Below are 26,426 nucleotides of genomic sequence, written 5' to 3'. Positions count from 1 at the left end.
CTACTTTGGTTAGAGGGGAAAAAAAGCTCTCTTGTCTTTGTTGACAAGTTTTTTAGCTAGGTTTCTGAGCTCTCTGTATGTCTGCAGTAAGAGAGGGGACTTTTTATTATTACTCTCTTTTATGTATGATTGAGCAGGATTGTTTTGTTAGTCAGGGGGCGCAGTTGGATTTGATTCTGATTTTTCTAGACAGAGCAACATAATCAAGTGTGTCAAGGAAATTTACTGCCTCATCTTGAGGGAGGTGATAGAAGAAGGACCAATTAATGCTAGATAGTTTGGAGTTAAACTTGTCTGGGTCGAAGTGGGTAAGGTTTTGTCATACCCTGTAAGTAGCGTCTTTAGGTGAGTGTTGGGTAAATCTGTGTATGAAGGTTGGAGAGTGGTCACTCAGTAAGTTGTGAAGTATACCATGATTACGATGGAGGTGAGGAACTGAAGTAAGGATCCAGTCAATGATGGGTCCAGATGAGGAGTTTTTGTTTATTCTAGTAGGGGTGGAGATGTGTTGGTGAAAACCATGAAGATTAAGACTATGGGTAGGGGATGATACTATGGGATATCTGGTTATGTTTTTAAATAAGGAAATGCGTTGTTTCTTTAATTAAGAAAACAGATAAACCACATGCAATACCCAGCAAATGTAGCTGCAGTGCCATACTCCTGCACTAACCACAGAATCCTCTGAAGCTGTAGGATCCTACTGGGTACCAAAATCATCCTTATTATAATCTGATGTTGCATCCATCCTACTGTTTCCCAGATTATAAAAAAGACAACAACAGCAGCATATGCAGTTTCTCGAGTGTTAAGCTCTCTGACTTGGCATAACTAACTTCCACTTTTAACTGCATAACTCTTAACAAAGTGCACTTATGCCATCCTTAATAATGACTTGGGCTGCTTAGTGTCCATGTATCATGTTCATGGTACACTGTAGGGGAGTCAAAGTTCTCCACTGTCAAATACTTACAGAAAAGAGAAAATCATTGTGCTTTTCTGACCTTGTAAATACAAACTAACACTTTGCTTTTGCTCCCACCTACACGCTCCCCCATTATTGACCTGTGATTTTGATCAAACCCTTATGTATACTTGTATAATTTTAGGGCCTCTTTATTCCATAGACAATATATACATTATCACTTCTTAGAGACCAGCTGTCAGGCTAACTTCTGCTCAGCAGTCTAAGGTCATGAGGGTGGTAACACCTCAGTCCTCCATAGACCATCAAAGTAGCTACAAATACAGATACATGGAGCAGTTAGGTCAACCTTTTAGACAGTTTACGATACTCAGGATGGAGGTCTCATCTCTCCAAACGTAGTCCTTCCCCTTCCGAGAGGTTCAGCATGGATACAGAAATGCCAAATTATTTACCAACCTGACAAAATAGTCTCAGAAATGGCTGGAATTTTCAGAAGATTACAAATATTTCCTAGCTATCCAGCACAGGGAAACATTCCACCCTTCCTGGGTCCTCCACCACAAATCAGGTTCCTTATTATTTCACAGCTGCAACAGCAGCAGGCCTTGGGAAGTTGAAATGATACACCACAGGAGTAATTCCAGGAAATACCAATGTTTCTACAGGCAATCTGGAGAATTTTGTCAACTTGGACTGTGAAAGAAATTGTCAATGATCACTTTGTAAGAATGCAAACTGATTGGCTGTCTGCTGTTGTCTTGGCTGTTTGCTGTGGGCTTCTATACATTTTTCCTAGAGAAAACTGTCAAATGCACTATTTCTGTTTATATCACTGTATAAATCTACCACTATAAACATAGTCTGTAGCTGAATCACGCTTGGTGGAAGTGTGTTATTTATTTATATATTTGGACTGTAGTTCTTAAATCATATTGCTTTTTATGAAAATATGACTGATTTTGTCAAAATTTAAAAAAAACAAGTAATTTATCAAAACATTACATGAAATATAGAATGCCATATCCTGATTGATGACATTTTTACTTATCTTTATATAACATGTACATCTTAAGATAAAGTTGTCAGATTTTAGAAAATAAACCTATTTAGCTATAATTTAAACAAATTTGTTATACTTCATTTGCTAGGATTTTAGGATTTAAAATTAAGGAGATTTTTGTGCAATATTTTGCTTTGATTTCCCATGCAGAGACTCAGGATTTACCATTAATTGTATGTAAGAAGTCCGATTGTTTGATTAGCAACTCACAATCTGCTGGACATGAGTACATGCCATGTTAAAAGCAGCATATTTTAAATTTATAAAATAATCCATCTCTTGTATTCTTGAAACTCTCAATGCTAGGTGGACATATTGAGGAAGACTCAAAATGGAAAAAAGACTTCCTCCTATGATTTATTAATAATGATGGATTATAGGGGATGATATTATCTGCTTTCAGTTGTAGAAATTAACACTGTCACACTTAAGCTGGTAAAAAGCACAGAATCATCACAGGCTTTAAAGACAAGGCACATTTTACTAAAAAAATCTGTATGATACAACGTGTATAAATATTTTCCTCAGTCTGCTCTTGTAATTGTGATGGTCATAATCTTGAAATCTTTTGCTGAAATAATATATCTGATATTTTCAAGTTCTGCTATATTTAACTTGGTATAATTTTAGGAAAGTGATTTTAACTCAATTGCTTTATCAGCAACCTCAGTAGAAGGATTCTTTGACCTAACTCCTCCTAAATAGCAGAGCCATGATGTTGTGATACACTGTGAGATATTCTATCTTCTAATATTACTGGTTACTGTAGGAACTATTGACTTGGCATTTTCACCTATTTCTCTACAGTCACAGTTAAAATTGTAGGATTTGGCTAGAACATTACATAACAACTTAGTCATATAATATGTTCCTGAAACTTATCATCTAGATATTTTACTAAAGTGTGCTAACAATTTGAAATGTGGAGATCCACTATAGCAGGTTCCATAATATAGAGACTGAATGGCCAAAAAACTGGACTTACATATTCTAAGTCTGAGATGGCCAATCCTAGGAATATTCCTTTTTCTCTCTGAGGAATGGCAATCTCAGATTTAGTATATATAGGTTTGGGGGGGTGTTTGCCCCTCTACAAATAAAATTTTAGAGAAGAAGAGCTATGTTTGATATTCATTCTTCTCCAGTGTAGGAACTTGGCATGTTGAATGCCAACATATCAAAAGGCTGTCCCAACGTATTGGTATAAATTTATAATATAAAAATTATTTACAAAAGGTCAAGCATATATGCCAAGTTTTATGCCATCTATGTAGACCCATAATTATTCTATGTTATGAGATCATAGTGATGTCATTAATAGCTCTGAGCAGGTTAATGTGAGCATAAACAGCTCATTCTCCATGTACGCCTTTTCAAGATGTTCATGCCTAGTAACGTCTCCAAGACATTAATGACAGCGCTGTGACATCATACTGAATAAACAAGAACTGTTAACCATCAATTCTGTGCTCAGTCTTCCCAGCTTCTGAGCAAAATGCCTGCAGAAAAAATGAAATATTTCCAATAATCACGATTGCTCAAATATTTTGAAGATCTAATGTTATGCCTACTAAAATTGAAAAAAGTCAGTAAATGAACAAACAAACAAATAAATAGAAATTACCAGATGCCTGTTCTGAATGAATGTGATTTTTCTAGTCAAATTTATTTCAGGCTAAACAGACAGATACATTTCACTGTTAGAAACAGATTGCAGATGTCAAGGAAATGGCAATGTTATACAAATCTATTATTTGCAAGTTGTAATAGAGTTGAATTGTAACATTATATGTGTGTGCTAAATGAATTCAATGCATCTGCCTACACTCACTTTTTCCTACTTTAATGCTTTCAGATCAGCTTGATATAATTTCAATGGCTGACATGACAATGACACCTGAGGAAATTGAACTTGAGATGGCAAAAATACAGCGACTTCGTGAAGTCTTAGTGAGAAGGGAGTCTGAACTCCGATTCATGTAAGTACTAACATGGCATGCAGAAGGCATTGTTTGTTACTGAGTTGATTTTTTAATCTTTGTTAATTTTGGACTTTGTACCAGTATTTTTGATGCTTTTTGAATTGCCAATGTGCAGTAAAGTCATCAGTATTGGGTCGGAAGATGCCTTGTTTGCCAGAAACAAGATGCCATAACATTTACTGATCTAACACGACATTACATTAATAAGACATAGTTAGGATAAAACATACAGTCTAAGTTATTTGTTTAAAAAAGAAGATCGAATGCTTGAGTTACAGCTCTGATTATTCTTTGATACTGAAACCGATCTTTGCACGACTCTGCATCATATATATAATATATGCATCAGATAAACAAAGTGGCCCAACTTTAGTGCTGAGGTTGGAACTGTGTTTGAATTGAGCAATCTAGTTATCTATTGTCCCTAAAGTAATTACATCATATTTCACTGTGGAGATGTTCTGACAATAATGACATACACTGGGAGAGAATCTTGGCCTTTTATCATTGGTTGGAAATGTGTTCCATAAGGCTGGGCCCTGTCTGGGAAAGGGGTGCTGTCTTGCAACTATTTTGAAAGAGGGCCTGCTCAAGGAGATAATATTTTCTTAACTGTTTCTTAGTGAGTACGACTGTTCTCTGAATGAGTGTTTTCTCTTCCATGTAAGGCAGTAGTCATCCTGTAATACTTTTATAATAGTGTGCCTAGAAGGTAGGTTGGCCTTTCAGTTACTGGCAACCAATTTTTTTTTTTTTTTTAGTTAGTTGCACTGGTGAGTATGAGTCAGCAAGCAAAGTGAATTTTCAGATTTTGTTTTCTGCAACCTGAATCTTGCGAGTGTTATAGGAGGAGTGAAAGATTAGCAATGGTGACCCATATTCGAACCCAAGAAGAAGCATACCTTTAGGTAAGTTATTTTAAGCACTAGAAGACAAAGAGGTGTGATATTTTATAACATCATTTTATTGAAATCAGAGAAATCTCCTTTTTTTATTCATGTTAGCATAAAACAAGTGATTACCCAAGCATGCTGCTTTGAGGATTTTTTTTATCTGCCACAAAAGTTTAGCCATTTATTACTCCATGAATAAATAAACACTGCACCTGCTGAAATACTGTAAGTATCTTTTACAGGTACTAGCCAACTATAATAGAAGATAGATTGTTTGCTCAGACAGGGCATGACCTAACCCCATCCACATTTTCACATCCTCACTCATGGTTTAAGTAATGAAAAATGCATTCTCCCCACCTCCTCTGTTTTGATGTAAAAGGACAATGGGAAATATAAGGCAAGTAAGTCCCACCCTTAAAATGTAATCCCTACTTATAGAAGAGAAAATCATGTCAAGATGGAAATGAACTTGCAGGTACCCATCAAATCATTAAGATTCATCTTGAAGGAAGCAAGGAGATGTCCCTAGTTAATCTTTAAATGAAGACAGCCCATATTAATCTCAATGTTGTTATGCCCCAAGCAGCTATAATTTGTAGTCCCATCTCTCTTCTAGTTTTCATAATCTGCAAATCCTTGATCAAGATGGCAGCAGTAGTCTGCCAAATGACATATTTCCATATTTCTATATATTGGGTTACTTCTACATCTGCTTGATGAAATATGGTTTGTAATATACACCAGACTTTATTGAATTATCACTTGTACCATAGCCAAACTTACAATTATATAAAAGTATTTAAACCATATTAACTAACACACTCACATTTACAAATATTATACAGCACATATATTGTTCTGTACCATATAATCAAAGCAACATTACACAAGTTGTTCAGTCCCTGCCTTCTCTTAAATCTCATTCCTTCCAAAACATTTTTTCTGCATATATTTTCCTAAAATTTCCATTTTTTCCTAAGTAATTTACTCCTATGTTACAATATTCAATACTTCAGTTATAGCTGTTTAAATTTTGATTTCCATTTTCTAGGAATTGCTTTTTTGACAGCCACCAGAATTTAACTTAACAAGGTTTTAGTATGTGTAGGCAGTTGAGATCCTGTATCCCAGCTCAAAAAATAATTTGCTTAGTTGCACCCATTTGCTCACCCAGTATTCCTGACAGAATACTCTGTAGGGAATTTTAAAGTGCACTAACTCATTACACACAGAGGACATATGCTCCCAGGTACCTCTTTCTTCCCCACTACACCTCCAACATTTGCAGTCTACCTGAAGAAAAAATCTTTGGAGTCTACTTGGGGTTTAAAAGTATCTATGCAAACAGTTCCAGTCAAAAATCCTAAATCTTCTAGATTTTGTTGCATATTTGGGAGCCATACATATGTCCTATGGTGGTTTCTTTGTAAATTGCTTATCTAGTTCATCTTATCAATCTTTTCTGACCTCCTCTGACTCATTCCTATAGTTATCATGCAATATTTTATATGCTCTAATGTTTGTGTCTTTCGGCTTTTCCCGGTTAGGGTTCACCACAGCGGAACTCCGGTTCGCTAATGATTGGTAGTGGATTTTTACGTACCGGGTTACCAGCCCTGACGCACAACCTTCAACGAAGGCATGCCCCATTCACATATGCCTCCACACAGAAGACGCTCTAGCTGAGAATCGAATGGGACAACGTCTTGCTATGAGGCGACAATGCTACCGCAGCACCACCACTGCAGTATTTTATATGCCATAATAATTATCCTTTTCTAACAGCCATTTCTATTTTAGATTCAATTAAAAACTCAACCAGTGCAGGTCTTTCATTTAGGATTCCCCTATCCCTTTCTCTTTGTCTATACTTGATAGGGGTCAAGTATATCCTTGAGCTCAGTGGTATGTCTTCAGTTTCCCAAGATTCAAGTCTCTGAGCCACTGACCCCAATGCACAAAATGCATTAAATTGTTTTCTAGGGTTAATCACTGCTGGTGCAATTTTTATGGGTGTACCAACACAGAGTCCTTCATTTTGTGAGATTACTCTCTTCTTTGTGTTTGTGTGACTGTGGAGCTGTGGGAGCTGAGGGCTTGCATCCATACAGAGGTACAGAGTTGCTTGTACTCCTGCAAAAATGCTTTACAGGTACATTTTTCATCATTGTGTTTTTGTGGCCATTTTTGTTCAGCAACTTGTTTCCTACCTGACTTGACTTTTCTTAGTGGGGATGAATTGCTCGGTTTAAAGTTCAGTGATTTTCTCACCAACAGCTTTCCAGCGAGAAACTTTTTTTTTTTTTTTTATATTTTTATTTGATTTTTCAATGATACACAAAAAAGAAGTGACTTAAATACTTTACAGTGGGGCATCAAATTACATTACCAAAACAGCCCAGGCTCATCCTCTGTCTCTTGCCCTCTTGCCCTCAAGCTGTTTGGTTGGCTTTTATTTGTTCAGACCTTAATGACTGTGTAAACATTAACATCTACTGCTGTACAGGAAACTCTAGAGGACCAGTTTGATTCCAAAGGTATAATATGAAGCATTTATTAACAATAAATGCTGAGAGAAACAGTCTTTTTTCTAGAGATATTATGGATGTCTTTGTTGCCTAATATCCAGAAATCATAAACTATAGGCAGCCAATCCTAAGCGATAGAAAAATATTCTTCATATCTGTGCCACACTTGAGTGAGGTGTTGGCACTGTCACCACACATGGAGCCATGTGCCCCTCTTTCCAGAATTTTTTGTCAGTAGAACATTCCATTTTTTCTGATATTCACTATATTTTATTGTAGATTTTTTATTGAATAATTCTGTTCCAAACATATTTTGTTAAAGATTTGTATAAGATGCATATTTATATAAAGATGTTACTCTGGCATGAAAGCTCAAGGTTCCTAAAATGTAAATTTTCTGGTAATAAACTTCTTCTTCTTTCGGCTTTTCCCAGTTAGGGGTCGCCACAGCGGATCATCTGTCCTCTCATGATTGGCAATGGAGTTTTACGGTGTTGAGTTGCCAGCCTGGCGCCCAACCTTCCACAGAAGGCACACACACACACACACACACACACACACACACACACACACACACACACACACACACACACACACACACACCTAGGGCCAATTTGGAGTGCCCAATTCACCTACTGCATGTCTTTGGGATGTGGGAGGAAACCAGAGCACGCAGAGGAAACCCACGCAACCACAGGGAGGACATGCAGACTCCACACAGAAGGCACCCCAGCCGAGAATCGAACTGGAGAACCTCTTGCTGTGAGGTGGCAACGCTAACCGCTGCACCACCGTTGCCGCCATTTTCTGGTAATAAACTATATAACATTAAATGTTTCTACTCTTTTTGGCATAATGTTACACAAGTGCAGGCTTTCTTTGTGTGTTTAGGTGTTTAGTTTTACTCTGTAGCCACTAGAACTTTGTTACTTAGTTTTTGTTTTACTGGCTCATTTGGTCAGAGGTTTGAAAGACTATGCAGCTGGTGGTACATTAACCTGTGTGTGGGGGGGGGCTATACTGTGATATTTCAGCTACCTTCTTTATTTATGTTTCTTGCTATCACCTTCTGCTTGATATACGTTTTCTTTCTTAATTCTGAAGGAACAGGCTCTGTGCGGTATTTTTTCAGACAACCAGAGGCCTGTAAATATTGGCGGAATGAACTCAGGACTAATATTTATTCTTTCTTTTCAACTGTATATTTATAATGGCTTCTGTTTAAATTGGTGGGGAAAATGTCGAATTGTTTGCCTTCGTAAAGTGCCGGTAAGCGCTGAAGAATTTTCATTTTGCCAATATTTCAGATAAGACCCTGAAAATTAATTAATTATAAGCTACCTTTGCTCTGGATTTACTAATTTCCATGCAAAAACATCACTCAAGACATGAAGTATAACATCTCCTTCCTGAACTTTCATGCAATTTTAGTTATCATTTTGCATATAGTTTTTTTTATTTTCATGGTGTACTTATTCATATTTTATTTTCTGCAAATTGTATGTACTGGTAATTTTTATTATATTTTTTTCTGATGTTTGCATTATTTATTCATTACTTGTAATATTGGGTTTCTCAGTCAATAAAGGGTAGATGGATGGATAGATAGAGAGATATAGTGTCATGCTGATAGGTCATCTGTAAAGTACTTAGGTTAAATATTTATACTTTGCAGACATGATTAATTAATGACAACATTACTTGAGTATTGTGGGGCATTCAAATTTTCTTGTAAAAATGATATATGGCTTCTACTCAAGAGGTACTTAGGCTGTTTATCTTGTAGACAGGATGGGGTGGGTGACAACTGTCATGCTACACTTTCTGTGACATGAGAGACACCCCATCACATTCTTTTTTTTTCTCAAAATTTTTTTTTATTTTTCAAATAAATTTGAATGAATTCCATAGTATTTATACATAACATCTTAAATAACTATGTACACTATTTACATTAGCCTGACACTATAACAGATCGTAATGTATACATTTACTTTATAAGTATGTCCAATCCATTATCAGAGTCTGATCAATTAGTGTATAGTGTCAATCAACGATAAGACTTTTCCCCAAGGGTTGCTGATAAATGGCTTTGGATAAATTCTTAGTTCTTTAATTTTAATTTCCAATAATATTGTGGTCTTCAGTAGGCTGTGGAAGACTTCCAAAGTTGGTATTGTGTTTGTATTCCATCTTCTTGTTATACACTTCCTTGAGATTGCAAGTATAGTCCATACTAATTACATGTTTGACTTATTCAAATGAGGACATTTGTTCACATTTAATAATACAAGAGCTTTAGTTAAATAAAATGATTCATTAAATAAAGCTTTTAGAAGGTTAATACCATTCCAAAATGGCTTAATTTTAACACAATCAAAGAAAATGTGGTTCCAATCTGCATTGTGTACTTGCTCACATAAACATATTCCTTTTATGGAAGAACTAATTTTACTGATGCTGTCTGTGGTTAAGAATGCTCTGTGCAAGCATTTCCAATTAAAAACTTTCCAATATTCGGTAAAAGACGTATATTTTATTGATAATAAGATATTTGTTTTAATATCTTTAGCTAACTGTATTGAGCTTTTGTTATAAATTTCCAATATGAGGTTTTGAGTGTTGTTTTATAGTTTATCAATATTTTGTAAAAAATTGAAATACTGTTTCCCATGTCAAAGTCATTAGATATGATTTCATATATGTATTTTGTAAATTTAGGTATTTCTTTAAATGAAGAATTGTTAATTATTCTACTTAAATCTTGCAAATATGACAGAATACTCTGTAAAGTTAGCCAGTCCTGTTGTGGAATTTTGTATGTTGTTTTTATTACTTGCATATCTAAAACTTTTAGTTTTTTAATACATTGGAGGCAGCAAACAAATCATTTCTGTTCCCAGGAATTAATTTCTCTATATATATTATGTGGAAAGTTCTTTGTGACTATAAATGGTGTTAAAAGATCAAATCAGATTTTTAAATCTATATTTGCATTAATAATTTTCCTAAATGAGTCAATGTAATAATTAATCATACGAGTTTTAGTGGGTTTAGTTATGTTATATTGCATACTAATACATAATGTGTGCCATGGCAAATTGTTTTTATCTGTTATTTGAAATTTTTTTTGTAACTCAAATTCATTTATTGATATTACAGTTAGTAATTCTTTCCAGTTTGCAGAGTAATTTCAAGTTATCCAGTCTGAGATAGTTTTTGATATTGATGCTTTTATATATGTTTCTATATCAGGAAAGTTTAATCCTCCCTGTTTCCATGATCTGATATGATGTATTAAAGCTATTCTGTTTCTTTTGGGAAACCATAAAAATGTTATTAGGCATGAGTGTATTTATTTAAGTATATTCCTTTCTGGTAACAGTTATATTGTCAAGGCTATATATAGGATCTTGGGCAGTAAAATCATTTTTATTAAATGTAGTCTATCTTCAAATGTTAATATTATTTTGTTCCATTTTTCCACAGAGATTTTAATTGCATTGATGATGTTATTGTAGTTTTTTTAGACTAATTCATTATTATCCTTGCATAACTCAATTCCTAGATATTTTAAGGTAAAGTCTTGTTTCCCTATGATGTGATTCCCCCTTAGTCTGCAGTTCTTTTTTTTATTTAAAAATAAAATGTTTATTTTAATTTATTGAACTGGAGTCCTGAAGTCATGTGAAATTTGTCAATTAATATATCTAATTCTTCTCATGTCTTTTTTTGTATTAGATAATGTTAGTAATATGTCATCAGCAAATAGCATTACTTTAGAATTGTATTGTTCATAAACATCTATTCCTTTGATTTTTATATTGTTACAAATTGAATCTGCCAATATTTCAATAGCCAGAGAAAATAGAATCGGTGACATGGGACATCCTTGTTTAGTGCCTTTTGTTATATGTATAGATTCAGAGGTAAAAGGACCTAACTTGACATATGCTAAATTATTTGTATATATATATATATATATATATATATATATATATATATATATATATATATATATATTCTTTAAGAGATGAACAAAGGATCCAGGAAATTAAAATAGCATTAGGATTTTGAATAAATAGCCCCAATTTAGGGAATCAAAGGCTTTCTCTATGTCTAAGTCAAGTATGAGTGTTTCTTTATTTTCTTTATTAACATAATCTATAAGAGAAATTATCTTTTTGATATTGTTATGTGCGTGTCTATGATATATAAATCCAGTTTGATCATTATTTATTGTTTTGGGTAGTGGTATTTTCATTCTGTTAGTTAATATTGCCTTAAATATCTTATAGTAATTATTTAATAATGATATAGGTCTAGATGAGGTACAGAGGTTTGGGGATTTGTTTTCCTTTAGGATTGGCGTGATGCCCCTTTTGGGATGTACCTTACCAGACACCTGCAGTAACTGGAAAGACCCCAAAAGTACCTCACCAAGAGGATCAAAGGGCTCAAACAGATGCCATATGCTGCCCTGTTAAAGAAACTCCAGCTCTACTCAGTGGCATACTGCCTGCTCAGAGGCGATCTGTGCCTGACGTATAAAGCCATGTCCAACCCGGAATTAATGGACATGCTGCACCTCAGAAAATCCAAATCCCATCGAGCTACACGCTTGAGAGACTTGAACCTCAGCACTGAAATAAATAGGACATGCTGGAGGGACAGATTCATAACCCAGAGGCTCCCTTCACTCTGGAATAAAATCCCAGTCCAGGTTAGGCAGAGTCCCTCATTGACTCTCTTCAAGAGGAATCTTGATGAGTGGATGGGAGATCGTAGGTTTACCCGGGTATCACTTCTGTGTCACTGTTAGACAGAGGCACAGTATACTAACCTTGAAAAAGGGCATAGCAAAATTAATTTAAAATGGGTGGTGAAAGCCAAACACACTCTGGCTAGGCTTATAAATGCCCTAGGGCAGATAGCCTAGTATGAACCTATGAACCTATGAAGGAATATCTCCAAGAGGGTAATATTAAAGCATGTGACTAAATTTCTAATAGAGTTTTATGAAAGAGGGATAGTATCTTTGAAGGAAAAAGTTTATATATTTCCATAATTATGCCATCTACACCTGGAGCTTTATTATTTTACCCTCTTTTATTGTATCTGTAATTTCTTTATAGGATATGGGTGCTTGCAGATCTAGTTTCAATTTTTCTGGTATTTTTATATATTAGAACATTTTTCATCTAGATTTAATTGATCGATATGTATATTTTCCTTTTGGAAATGTTCCATATAGTGATTTCTGTAGGCATCAAGAAAGTCACCTCTATCTGAGACAGTTTTCCCTTTCTTTTCATGGAAGATACTTTAATGTTATTAGCTTTTGATTGTATTTTTATTCTTGTGGATAAATTATGTAGATATTTATGAGAAGTGGCGAAGGTATTAATTCTTAGTTTTTCTAAAGCTAAACTAGTTTAATGTGTTAGAATGTTGTTGTATTTATTGTTTAATACATCTACTTTTGTTTTCATCTCCAAATGATTTTGATTTTTTTTCAGCTTTTACTGACAAAAGTTTGGATTGTAGTGCTAATAATTCAGAATCCCATTCTCTGATTTTTGTTTTATACCAAGTTAGCATTTTACCATATATGTAAGCTTTTAGTGAGTCCCATATCATTATTTTATTAATCACTGTGGTGTAATTAATATCTAAGAAGAACTGTAATTCAGATAATAACCAGGGTTTGAACTCTTTAATTTTAGTTATATATGCTGGAATTCTGGAGTTAAAGATTAATGGTTTGCACCCATTTTGAAGTTTTAGTATCAATGAATTGTGGTCTGAAAACGGGCAGGGATTGATTGAGAAATTATCGATTTTAGACTGTAAGTCATGGGTAGCAAATACTTTATCTAGTCTAGTTTGGGTACCAAATCTGTGATCTTGATGGGAAGTCTTTAAATTTGAAAGTATATACAAGATGAAATGATTCTACCCACTTGTTTAAAGCTTTTGATACAGCAGATGTAACGCAGCAGTCTTTTATTTGTAGTTTCAGAAATAACAAATATACAGTTAAAATCTCATCCTAATATTAAGTTGCCTTTATAATTATTGGAAATTAAATCCAAGTGTTTTTTAACAGTTCCTGTTCCAATGCCTGGAAACCAGTATAGATTGGCTAGGGTCCATATTCTGTTATTATATTTAACTATTACTAATGCCATAAGACCTTCTTTATCTTCATACTTATAAATGATTTCTGGGTTAATCACATTTGTTTTCCATAAAATTGTTACCCCTTTTGTCTTTGTCTTATAATTGGATTGCGCCAATATCATATATTCCTTAGGATTCCATTTGTAATTGTCATTTGTTTGAAATTAGTTCCTTGAAGGAAGACAATTTGTGCTTTGTTCAGTTTTAAATATTTCAGTAGATTTGATCTCTTGCTAGGATTGTTTAAGCCATTGGTATTTAAACATAATAAAGTTAAATCCATGTTAGGCTATTTAGAGTATGTATTTTTTTTATTTATTGTGACTATTAAACATTTTCCTTTGATAAGTATAAAGTATATGTTTGAGCTTTTAAAGGAAATTATCAGTTTTATACTTTGAGTGTTTACCAATAAAGTAATGTTTTGGTCAGGCATACTAAAAATGTTTTTGTGAAATAAATTTAAATTAATAAATGTTAACCAAACTAAGATCCACACTAGCCATGAAATGAAAATCATTCCTAATCTGATGGATAAAACTAAGTCTATCAGATTATCACTCATACCTTGACAATCCAGAACATCTGAGTTCCATAAATTGAATTATCATATGGAGACTATTTTAATAGGAATAAGCAATATTTATATTATTTTGAACAGATATAGTACTGTTGTAGATTAGACAGAATTCTAATACAAGTGTCTACTTATTGTATAAGCAATTAACATTTACATGAAAGATAGATGACAAGCAATTCAATCATAGTAAATTAGGATGTATCATATATAAAACCTCAGTAAAAGATTATAGCACACAGTTATTTAACATATTCACCCTTACTGATGAAGTATTTCAAAATGTATTGTTTAATATAAATAGATGGTAATAATATTTATAACTAATGTTTATAATACAATGTATTTTACTGGATATATCAGAAGTTATATTTTATTGTTTGCCAGCATTTAAGTAATCACTTTGTTTGTTGCTAACTTACTTAAAGCATCAAGTTTGTTTTATGTGAACACTGATGAAAGTTAGTGCATGTTAATTATCAGTGTATCCCTCTTCCCCCCATTTGCTGTACATAAGAATTGTCATATCTGTCATTTCTTATTATAAAATGAGTGAAATTATAGGTTATAAACAGCAAATTCACTTATTGTGATTAATGATCACAAGTTCCCTTCCCATATTCATAAATTGCCATTTTATGGCATATATAGAAAGGTTTTAGATTTAAATGGCAGCATTCTATTTTGTATAAACAGCAAAGGTTAAACTGACTGATTATTATCAATTTAATACTATTTGTTCAGAATGTGATTGTTACATTCTGTGATATTCCTAGTTCAGGCTTCTATTGTTTCCATTCAACAACTTTGTCAGTTTGATGTCATGTATAAAACAATAGTTACCTTGTTAACAGCTTAAGTATTATGTATGGTCAAGATGGGTTACAAATCCACAATTCAAGTTAAAGCAAATATATGACTTGTTATGCACATTTACTTATATGAGAAAATCATCATGCTTCCCATTGATGTTAAATGTAGTGTATGTCATTTATGACAAGTTAAAACAGTAGCGTTATTATACACAAGCCCATGTTACTAAACTGAGTGTCTATTGTCAATTTAATACTATTTGTTCAGAATATGATTGTTACATTCTGTGACATTTCAAGTTCAGGCTTCTGTTGTTTCTCTTGAACAACTTTGTCAGTTTGATGTCATGTATAAAGCATTAGTTATCTTGGTAACTGCTTAAGTATTATATAGGGTTCCTATCAGCTGATCGAAGATGCAGGTTAGCGAATGCGACTTGGTCGAGCTGTAAACACCGAAATGGCAAAATATCGAAGCGGCATGTAAGCAAATTCTTTCCCTGGGAAAGAATTTGCTTGGCCGCTTCGGTAGTTTTCCATTTTTGGCACTGTAGTGTGGTCTCAGAGTTGGTATATTTAAGTAGGGGGGTGTGGGGGCACAGCCCCCACATCAGGGGGTGGGGGGCGAAGTGTTTTCTTTTTTTTTTTTTTTTTGTTGGAACAGCTATTTTTTTCCCTAGAAAAAAATCGCTGTTCTGACAGTTCAGTTTTGTAAGCTTTCGCTTACATGGGGTTAATTAATCACCGTTCACTAACATAAGCATTTAGTGATATAATATAGACCCATTATATATGGTCAAGATGGGTTACAAAAACTACAATTCAAGTTAAAGCAGTTACATGACTTGTTATGCATATTTACTTATATAAGAAAATCATCATGCTTCCCCTTGATGTTCAATGTAGTGTATGTCATTTATGACAAGTTAAGACAGTGTTTTTACACACAAGCCCATGTTATTAAATCCTATCTTTAATATATAACTTCAGCAGACTGCTTCATTTTATATGATGATTATATATTTTGTGTCTAGATTTACTAAAATCATACATTATAGAACTATTGTGTGTGTGTGTGTTTTTTTTTTTTTTTTTTTTTTTGGCTGTTGCTTAGTTATTTGAGAGACCGCAAGCTGTAGAGCTTATTCTTGCTATTAGCTCTTTCCAAGCGTGTTTATACAGTCCATAGACTTAAATTATGAGACCCTTCTAGTTTCTTATTTGTTATATTTCCATCCTTACATACACACATATCAGTAGTTCAAGCACGGGCAACAATCCACATCCAGTTTTGCCAGAATACCATTCACTAGTTCATGTGGTGTGTTTCCAGGCTGTTCTTAAAACATCCAAACCAATATTTGTCCTGTTCCATTTTACCAGCCTGTTCCATGCAGTGGCCACTCTGCCAGTGAACCACTCAACACGCCTTCCATTCCCACAGATATTTCTATGAAGGAAATCTGATGAGTCTCTAGCACTTCCTGGCAATCCCAAACATCCCTAGAATCAGCTATCCCCATATGCCCAACACATCCAAGCAAGCTCACCTCCCAGACCACTGCAAAGGGTACTGTTCAAGACCAAGTGCTCTTAGTCTTTCATAATAACTCAGACTTCCACTCTTCTGTAAGTCCTTAATGTGTTTGGACCAAAATACATTTTAAATATAAAATTGCGCTTATTATTTATTTATTTATTTTAATCAAGAATCAACTTAATGAGCTACACAAAATGTTGGGAGACCATCAATATGTGTACATGTGGTTTAAAACAGTCCTTTTATTATATAATTTTTTTATTTAAACCAAAAACTTCATTGCCAAGAATCATTTTGGTGGCTCCTCAGAGTCATTAAGCATTATCATCACTCTGTCTCCGTTACCATAGCAACCTGGGAGCATCTGTTTCTGTTAGTGTGTCTGTGTACTGCATACCAGAGGCTCGTGATGCGCCTGAAGCAAAGCTTCACTTCACTGCAACTTGAAGCCTAAATTCCCTCCCTTTCAGCGAGGCAGCAGCTAGTAAAAGAACGGAGAGCAAACAGATAAAAAAAAAACCTCCCAACAAGCTGCCACAACAAGAGATAACACATTCTTCCAGCCTTCCTACCTCTCACTCAGCAGATGTATAAACAAACTATTCTCTGCCAAAATATCCCAAATCACAGTTTTATCCACCCCCTTCCCCTGGATCAAGGCTAAAACACCAAATGTCTCTTCTTAATACACAAGCATCAGTAAACCTTGATCACAAGCCACATCCCACAGCTTCCCGGAGATGAAAACGGCAACATACAACAGCTGCCAGACACAGCTGCATCTATGTACACCATATCAGGATTGATCAAACAGCACTCGAAGCTATGATACCTGCCATAACTGATATTAACTATATTCAGACAGAATAACAATGACATTTGTACTAAGAGCTTGCTACTATTATTTAACCAGGATATACATGACATTTCTAAATCATACTTTAACTGAAGAAGGCATTAGTCTCCATGACAGCATTTTTTTTCAAAACACTCTACTGTTACTGCTATTATATATGATGTTAATTTGTTACATTTGTATCTGAACTCTGATGAATGGTACCTGGTTGAATTAGTTAATTAATTACTTAAATTATTATAAGTAAAATCAATGAAAAATGAACAAGATAAGTATTCACTGAGTTCAAGTAGGGGAATAGAAACGTCTGTGTTTGTATTATATGTTGTTTTGTTTGGCTTATATATAATGTAAATAGTAACAGATCTTGACCTACCTTTGTTTGTGAAGAATTATTGGACTTTTTGAACATTCTGAATAAGTCATTACTGTTTCTCAGTTGTTTAAGAAAGCCTCCTTTTTTTAGAAAATAAAAACAGATGACAAGTGATGTACCATATCAGTTGATACTTTGAGAGATGTAGTTGTAAGAGTTATTTTTTTGGGACAGCTATCTTGGAATCAGTTTTTTGTTTCTTCTCTCTAGCATTAGTCCAAGGATTTGTTTCTTTTATTCTTTTAAGACTAGGGGCCATCCATTCCATTTCGTCTGGGATAGACATTATGTTGTTGTTTTTGATGACTATAGTAGCTTCTTCTTTGTCATTAAAGGTTCTCATCTCATTGGCAAAATGTATTTTTATCTTGGCTGGAAAGGCCAGCTGTGCTTTAATGTTGTTTTGTTTCAACAGTTTTATTATTGGCCACACTTTTTTCTTTTATTCTAGTATTCTGGAAGAATAATCAATGTCAAACCGTATCAGGGTTTGATTGTATTTTAAGGGTGATTTTCTCCAAGCAGATTTTAATATTAGTTCCTTGTCCAGAAATGAAAGAACTTTTATAACTATGGATCTAGCTGGAGCATTTGTTGAGTTAGAACCAGGTTTCCTCAGTGCTCTATGCGCACTTTCAATTCCAAATGAAAGTCCCTCTTTCAAGTCTAAAAATTCAGGAATCCAGGTTAAGAATGAAATAATGTCTTCTCCTTCAGTGTTTTCAGGCAGACCAAAGATCCTTATGTTTTCTCCTTTCCCTGTTTTCTAAGTCATCTATTTTGTTAAGCAGCCATGTATTCTGTTTAAGCAGAAATTCTTTTTGGAATTCTTCCTCTTTGAGTCTCCCTTCAATGTCATTTGTTATTTTCTATCGTGTTGCTGTAATTGTGCCTTAAGAGTATCGGCCTGTTTTTGAGAATTTAATATGAGATTTTTTAAGTCATTTTTAAAGCCATCCATCTTCAAAAATAGTTCCTGTAATGTAGATGTCATCAGTTGCAGTTCTTTTTCCAAAGCAGCATCTGGATGAGAATTCATTGAGTTGTTCATATTCAGTGACTTAATATCTCTCCAAGTTAATTGACAGAAACATTTTTATTTATCTCCACCAAAACTGATATTTATATAGTTTAGTAGTTTATCTATAGATTTCTGACATTTTGAACTTGAAAATAATAAAATTTTCCTATATTATTATACTAGTTTATGGAGCTCTCAAAATTCACTGCTCTCAGTTGGCCCTCTAGGCTCCGCCCCCTATCACATTCTGTCTGACATACAGGAACACCCTCCAGACACACAAGTTGTAGGGAATCTTTTTCCCTACCAGATCGGTTGAGGCCCGGGTTAACAAAGATCACCTCCAGTACTGTTAATCAACAGAGTGCTGGTGGAAACTGGACTACTGTTGGCCAAAGGAGAAGAAGAAAAGAAAGGCATGCCCAGAGGCAGGAGGAAAGGTAGGAGTGTGGAAGGGTAGGGTAGGAACTTTGAGTGTTGGCAGTATGGCTGGTAAAGGGAGAGAGATAGCTGATATGATGGAGAGAAGAAAGGCTGACATGTTATGCATACAAGAGACCAGATGGAAGGGGAGTGAAGCCAGGTGTATTGGAGGAGGGTTCAATTGTTCTACCATGGTGTGGATGGGAGAAGAAATGGGGTAGGAGTTATCCTGAAGGAACAGTATGTCAAGAGTATTTTGAAGGTGAAAAGAGTGTCAGACAGAGTGATGCTTATGAAGCTGGAAATTGATGGTGTGATGATGATGAATGTTGTTAGTTCAATGGATGAGAAAGAAAAATTTAGAGTGAGTTGGATGAAGTGGTGGAGAGTGTACCCAAAGGTGAGGGAGTGGTGACTGGAGTAGACTTTAATGGGCATGTTGCTGAAGGGAACAGAGGGGATGAGTAGGTGATGGGTAGGTATGGTGTTAAAGAGAGGAATGCAGAAGGTCATATGGTAGTGGAGTTTGTGAAAACGATGGAGATAGCTGTGGTGAATATGTATTTTAAGAAGAGGGAGGAGCATAGGGTGATGTATAAGAGTGATATAAGATGCACAGAGGTGGATTATATCCATTGCAGCAGGGCCAGGCTGAAGGAGATTGGAAACTGTAAAGTGGTGACAGGGAAAAGCATATTTAGGCAACCTAGGATGGTGGCCTAAAGGATGACGTTGGCGATCAAGAAGAGGAGAGTGAGAGCAGTGCCAAGGATCAAATGGTGAAAATTGAAAAAGGATAACTGTAAGGTGGAGTTCAGGGAAGAGTCAAGACAGGTACTAGGTGGCTGTGAAGAGTTACCAGATAGCTGGGCAACTACAGCAGACATGGTAAGGAAGATAGCTAGAAAGGAGCTCGGTGTGACATCTGGACTGAGGAAGGAGGACAGTTTATTTATTTTTTATTTATTTTTATTTAACATTTGTTGACTGGAAAAGACCAACTAGGCTCCACAGAGCCTATTTTCAGTGGAGGCCCAGGGTGAAATGCTCCAGACGCATGTCTTTAGAATGTGGGAGGAAACCGGAGTACCCAGAGGAAGCCCACGTAAATGCAGGAAGAACATGCAAACTCCACACAGAAGGTCGAGAATTGAACCAGAGAACCTCTTGCTGTGAGGCGACAATGTTAACCGCTGCACCACTATGCCGCCCAGACCTGGAGAGACCTGGTGGTGGAATGAAGAAGTACAGGAGATTATACAGAGGAAGAGGTTGCTGAAGAAGAAGAAGAAGAAGAAGAAGTGGGATTGTCAGAGAGATCAAAAAAGTAGACAGGAGTAGAAGATGATGAGGTGCATATTGAAGAGGGAGGTGGTAAAGGCTTAGGATAAGGTGTATGGTGAGTTGTATGAAAGGTTGGAATCTATGGTGGGAGAAAAGCACCTGTACTGATTGGCTAGACAGAGGGACTGAGCTGGGAAAGATGTGCAGCAGGTAAAGGTGATAAAGGATAATGAGAGAAACTTACTCACAAGCGAGGAGAGTGTGCTGAGCAGATGAAAAGAGTACTTTGAGGGGTTGATGAATGGAGAGAATGAGAGGGAGAGAGAAGGTTTGATGATGTGGAGATAGTGAATCAGGAAGTACAATGGATTAGCAAGGAGAAAGTAAGGACAGCTATGAAGAGGATGAAGAATGGAAAGGCTGTTGGTCCAGATGACATATCTGTGGAAGCTTGTGTTAAGAAGATATGGCAGTGGGGGTTTTAACCAGATTGTTTAGTGAAATCTTGGAAAGTCAGAGGATGCCTGAGGAGTGGAGAAGTAGTGTTTTGGTACCAATTTTTAAGAATAAGGGTGATGTGCAGAGCTGTAGTAACTACAGAGGAATAAAACTGATCAGCCACAACATAAAGTTATGGGAAAGAGTAGTGGAAGCTAGGATAAGAAGAGAGGTGATGATTAGTGAGCAGTACTATGGTTTCATGCTGAGAAAGAGCACTACAGATGCGATGTTTGCTCTGAGAGTGTTGATGGAGAAATATAGATAAGGTCAGAAGAATCTTCAGTGTGTCTTTGTGGACTTAGAGAAATCATATGACAGGGTGCCTAGAGAGGAGTTGTGGTATTGTATGAGGAAGTCAGGAGTGGCAGAGAAGTATGTAAGAGTTGTACAGGATATGTACAAGGACAGTGTGGCAGGAGTGCGGTCTGTGGTAGGAGTGAAAGATGCTTTCAAGGTGGAGGTAGGATTGCATTAAGGATCAGCTCTGAGCCTTTTTCTTATTTGCAATAGTGATAGACATGTTGACAAACGAGATCAGACAGGAGTCCGCATGGGCTAGGATGATTGCTGATGACATTGTGATTTGTAGTGAGAGTAGGAAAAAGGTTGAGGAGGGTCTATATTATAATATCAACATCGTAAAATGTCAAGTCTCACTTCTTTGACACGAAAATGTTGAACTCCAAGGTTCCCGAATGGCCAAATCACCGATTTCTTTACAACGGAAAGAAATCGGTTGGCCAAACACCAACACCACAGAAAAACAAACATATTTAAGTGGGGGCCATCACCCCCCACACCCACTAACGTGGGGGCTGTGCCCCCCACACCCCTCCTAACTAAATATTCTAACTCTGAGACTGCACTACAGTCAGGGAAAGGGCAGGTGTAACAGAACGGCCAACTGATTTCTTTCCATTGGAAAGAAATCGGTGATTTGGCCATTTGGGAACCTTGGAGTTCGACATTTTGTGTCGAACAAGTGAGACTCGACATTTTAAGATGTTGATATTATAATATAGACCCATTGAGGAGACCCTGGAGAGGCGGAGATATGCTCCAGAGAGGAGAGGAATGAAGGTCGGCAGGACTAAGACAGAATATATGTGTGTGAGTGAGAGTGAGGACTGAAGAATGGTGAGGATGCAGGGAGTACAGTTGGTAAAGGTGGATGAGTACTTGGGATCAACAGTTCAGAGTGACAGTGAGTGTGGAAGAGAGGTGAAGAAGAGAATGCAGGCAGGGTGGAGTGGGTGGAGAAGAGTGTCAGGAGTGATTTGTGACAGACGGGTACCAGTAAGGGATGGTCTGCTAGATGATAATGAGACCAGCTATGTCACATGGGTTGGAGATGGTGGCACTGACAAAAAGACAGACGTCAGAGCTGGAGGTGGCACAGTTAAAGATGTTAAGATTTGCATTGAGTATGACGAGGATGGACAGGATTAGAAATGAGTATATTAGAGGGTCAGCTTAGGTTGGGCAGTTTGGAGCACAAGCCAGAGAGGTGAGATTGCGTTGGTTTGGACATGTGTTGAGGAGGGATGCTGGATGTATTGGGAGAAAGATGCTAAGGATGGAGCTGCCAGGTAAGAGGAAAAGAGGGAGGCCTAAGATAAGGTTTACGGATGTGGTGAGAGAAAACATGCAGGTGGTTGTGTGACAGAGCAAGATGCAGAGGACAGGAAGAAATGGGAACAGATGATCCACTGTGGCGGCCCCTAATGGGAGCAGCTGAAAGAAAAAGAAGTAGGGCATCTTTTTTTTTTTGTGAATATTGCTCAGCTGTTCAGAAGTCAGATATTAAAGAATCATGCAAAAAAAATAGCAGGGAGGTGATTTGCACGTTTCTGTACCAAGCTACCAGTGCGATCTACAGTGTCTCTGGTGTACACAGCAGGTAGTGTGGTATTACAATTTTGGACACATGCATGCTACTAAATCAAAATCAGCCTTTTAAAATGAATTTAACAAGTTACGCCCCTTGACCAATGAGTGACATGTTCATGGATATCGCCATTACGCCCCTTGACCAATGAATGACATGTTCATGGATATCGCCATCCGCCATCTGATGAGGCGTCTGTTGAAGTGTACCACTGCATTTTTCAGAGTAGCAGAACTGAACGTGTTAATTTGAGGGATGCAGGTGCAATACTAACTCTGAGCTTGTAGTATGCACCCAGTTTTGAAATACACCTGTCTCTGTGGGGGTACAGCATACCAGAGCTCTCAGCTATTCCTATTTTGGAGAAACATTCTTGCTTCGGGCCCGATTTATAATTGCACAAGATGCCCATATTTTGGGAGGTATATCTCTGTTTTCAACAGATTTACCCCTTCACACAATTTTCTGAACCCCCTCCTCATCACATGTGACTTCTGAAGCTGACTAATTACAAGAAAACCTCACTACACAACCAAGATACTAGTGGCAGCAATAATTTAATGAAAGAGAACAGATATCTTTACATCTGCCTTTTTCCAAAGCAAAAAAAAATGACCTTGTGTGGTAGAATTTTGAAATACAGATTTTACACTGACTTTTTGATAATGTGCTTATATTCTTCAGTCATTTTTGTCACTTTTTTTTTAATATTCTGAGTAGTGGATGGATGGATCCCACATTCCTGCTGGAAGTGGACAGAGTTATGTGCTATTTAGTATTTTCGAATTGTGTGCTAATTAGATGTCCTGATTACTATTAGTAAACGTACCATAACAACAGAAGTTCTAATAGATTACTGTAGCAGTAACCTAAGCTAACTGGGTTATATCTTGCCCATGATATGACCACCAGCCAGCATTTCAAATCTTCAGGCACTTTATGTGCAGCATTACTGCTAAAGGGTAAAGCAACATAAAAAGGCAGTTTGGGATCCGGAAGCTTCCAAGCAATTTGATTACCAAAAGAAAATATGCAAGAAATGGGAAAAAAGCAAAAACATAGCGTAAGGCACATTTCTTACACAGAGCGATTAAAGGCCCTCTCCCTTTACTCCATCTCATATCGTTTATTAAAAGAGGGCTTATGCTTGACCTACAAGGTATTCTCTAATCCAGCCCTGATTAAAATGTTACATATTTGCAAAAATAATTGTATGAGGGTTATACATTCCATGGACCTGAATCTTATTTGTGACTCTAAGAGAACTTGCTGGAGAGACAGATCCATATCCCAAAGGCTACCTCCTCTATGGAATAAACTTTTTATCTTCATAAAACAAAACCCAGCAACTCACTATCTTCAAGAAGAATTTTGATAAATGGATGGGAAACCATAAATTCACTCCCAGGGTACTCCCCATGTCCATTATGGGCAGAGTTAGTTAGTAAAATGACTCAGGGCTACAACACCCAAAGACCAACTACCTTGATACTACCCCATCCCATATCTGAGGAATTCAGATATAATATTGTCATATCCTGGGTATAATTTGGTTAGACTTTAAAGGCTCTTGTGCCATTAGCCTAGTAATCGGGTCTGTAACAGCATATTGAATGCTGATAATGCCTAATGCAATTTAATCGAACTGAAATGTTTGAAATCTCAGAAGAGCGAACTGACGGACCATCGATTTCTTTCCCAGGGAAAGAAATCTGTGTTCCGTGCAAAAAAAAAAAAAATTCAATACTTTAAACACTGACAGAAGTGGGAGGCTGTGCCCCCCACACACCCCCTACCTAAATATACCAACTCTGAGACCGCACCACAGTGGAGGAAATAGCAAACTCCAATGTGGGCCCACCGATTTCTTTCCCTGGGAAAGAAATCGATGTTCCTTCAGTTCGCTCTTCTGAGATTTCGAACATTTCAGTTCGATTAAATTAAATTTGGCGTTTTCAACATTTGAAATGCTGATAGGAACCCTAGTAATCAAGTATGAACCTATAAAACATATGTAACTATATACATAAGGGTATATATATCCACAACATAGCAATGCATCAAAAACAAAATAAGGGGTATGGAGGCAGAGGATGGCCACTACAACAGTGATTTATTAGAACATCTACTGTTTTGGTAAGTTTACTTACACAGCTGTACTATGTTCAGCATTAGATCACTGTTGCAATAATAATTGGGTAATTTACTGTGACTTACTAAGATATAGGTAAGAGAAAAAGTTCAAGAATCCGGGAGCCCATGGAAAATGGTTGTAGCAAAGTTTGTTCTGGACCTGGAAAATAAATCCAGTTTATAATGCTTTCTGAAAGAATGTACAGAGGACCATGTTGCTGCCTCTAGAATCCACTGCTTTCCAGAAAGCCTCAGAAGAAGCCAAAGCCCTAGTAGGGTGGCCCTAACCCTGCCTGGAACTGGAAAAAGAAATAACGTGAGACAGCCATTTGGAAATTGTCTGTTTTGACACTTATTGTCCTTTTTTCTTACCTCCATGGAGGGTAAATAGCTGATTGGCTTTCCTGAAGGATTTAGTTTTGTCTAAGTAGTATTTGAGCTGCACCTGGACATCCAGAGTATGAAAGATTCTTTCTCCATTATTTTTATATTCTGGAAAAGATACAGGGAGATTAATAGTTTGGCTCATGGTAAGCTTTGAGACCAGATTAGACATGAAAGAAGGATTTGTTCTTAAAGAATCCCTTACCTTATGAAAAGCAAGGTAGGTTTGACTCACAGTAAGTTTGTAACTCAGATATTCTTCTTGCAAAAGTCTTAGCAATGACTAATACATTCTTCCATGTTAAGAGCATCATATCAGCTTAATAAGCTGGTTCAGTTGGAAGAAGTTAGGACTCCAGGGTGGAGCCACCTGTTTTCTAGGTGTGCAGATATGTAAAACCCCTTTCAGAAACTGCTTTACATAAGGACAGATTGAAAGGCGGAAATCGAAAGCCCACTCAGAAATGGGTGAAAGATGAATCTTGATATATGAATAAGAAAAGTCAGATGATAAAAACCCACACAAATAAATAAGAACCAGAGGCATCCTGGTTCTTAGAATGGCACCAAATAGAAAACATTTCTTCCACTTACACATAAAAGATTTTCTAGTATTAGGTTTCTTAGCCTACTTTAGCATCTGCTGCAGATCCTCAGAAAAAAAGGTACCTAAAGGATATCAAAGCACTATCATCCAGACAGTTAACAGAATTGTGTTTTCACGTTGAGATTTATCACATAACCCCTCTCTTTTAAGAGTAAATCTAGTCTGTGGGGAAGCTTGTGTAATTGTCCTTGGCCAAATTTGCAAAGAAAGGAGAACCACTGTTGTCTGGGCCAAAAGGAAGCCAACAAGATAATCTTTTGTGGAGTCTTTCTGAATCTTTAGAAGAATTTTGGTTATCAAAGAATATAGTGGAATAGCATATAGAAAAATCCCTGCCCATGGGAATGAGAAAGCATCTGTCTTCCAGGTCTGTTTGCAAGGAATCCTGGAGCAGAATTACTTTAACTGTCCATTTTAAGGGAGCTAAACAAGCGTATATGAGGTGTT

General features: G+C 36.3%; 1 protein-coding gene across 1 annotated transcript in view; it reads left to right on the top strand.

Annotated features, from left to right (window-relative positions):
• BMERB1 (bMERB domain containing 1) overlaps positions 1-26,426 on the top strand; it is a 1,463,618-nt gene that overhangs the window by 754,672 nt on the left and 682,520 nt on the right. The window contains exon 2 of the mRNA XM_044089171.1: positions 3,844-3,967. Coding sequence (XP_043945106.1) covers positions 3,844-3,967 — 124 coding nt within the window. The remainder of the gene's footprint in view (positions 1-3,843; positions 3,968-26,426) is intronic.

Source organism: Protopterus annectens, chromosome 12.part0 (assembly GCF_019279795.1).
Source record: "Protopterus annectens isolate FY-2018-M chromosome 12.part0, PAN1.0, whole genome shotgun sequence".
NCBI lineage: Eukaryota > Metazoa > Chordata > Ceratodontiformes > Protopteridae > Protopterus > Protopterus annectens.
Note: the sequence above shows the minus strand (reverse complement) of the source record. Positions and strands in the feature narration are given on the sequence as shown.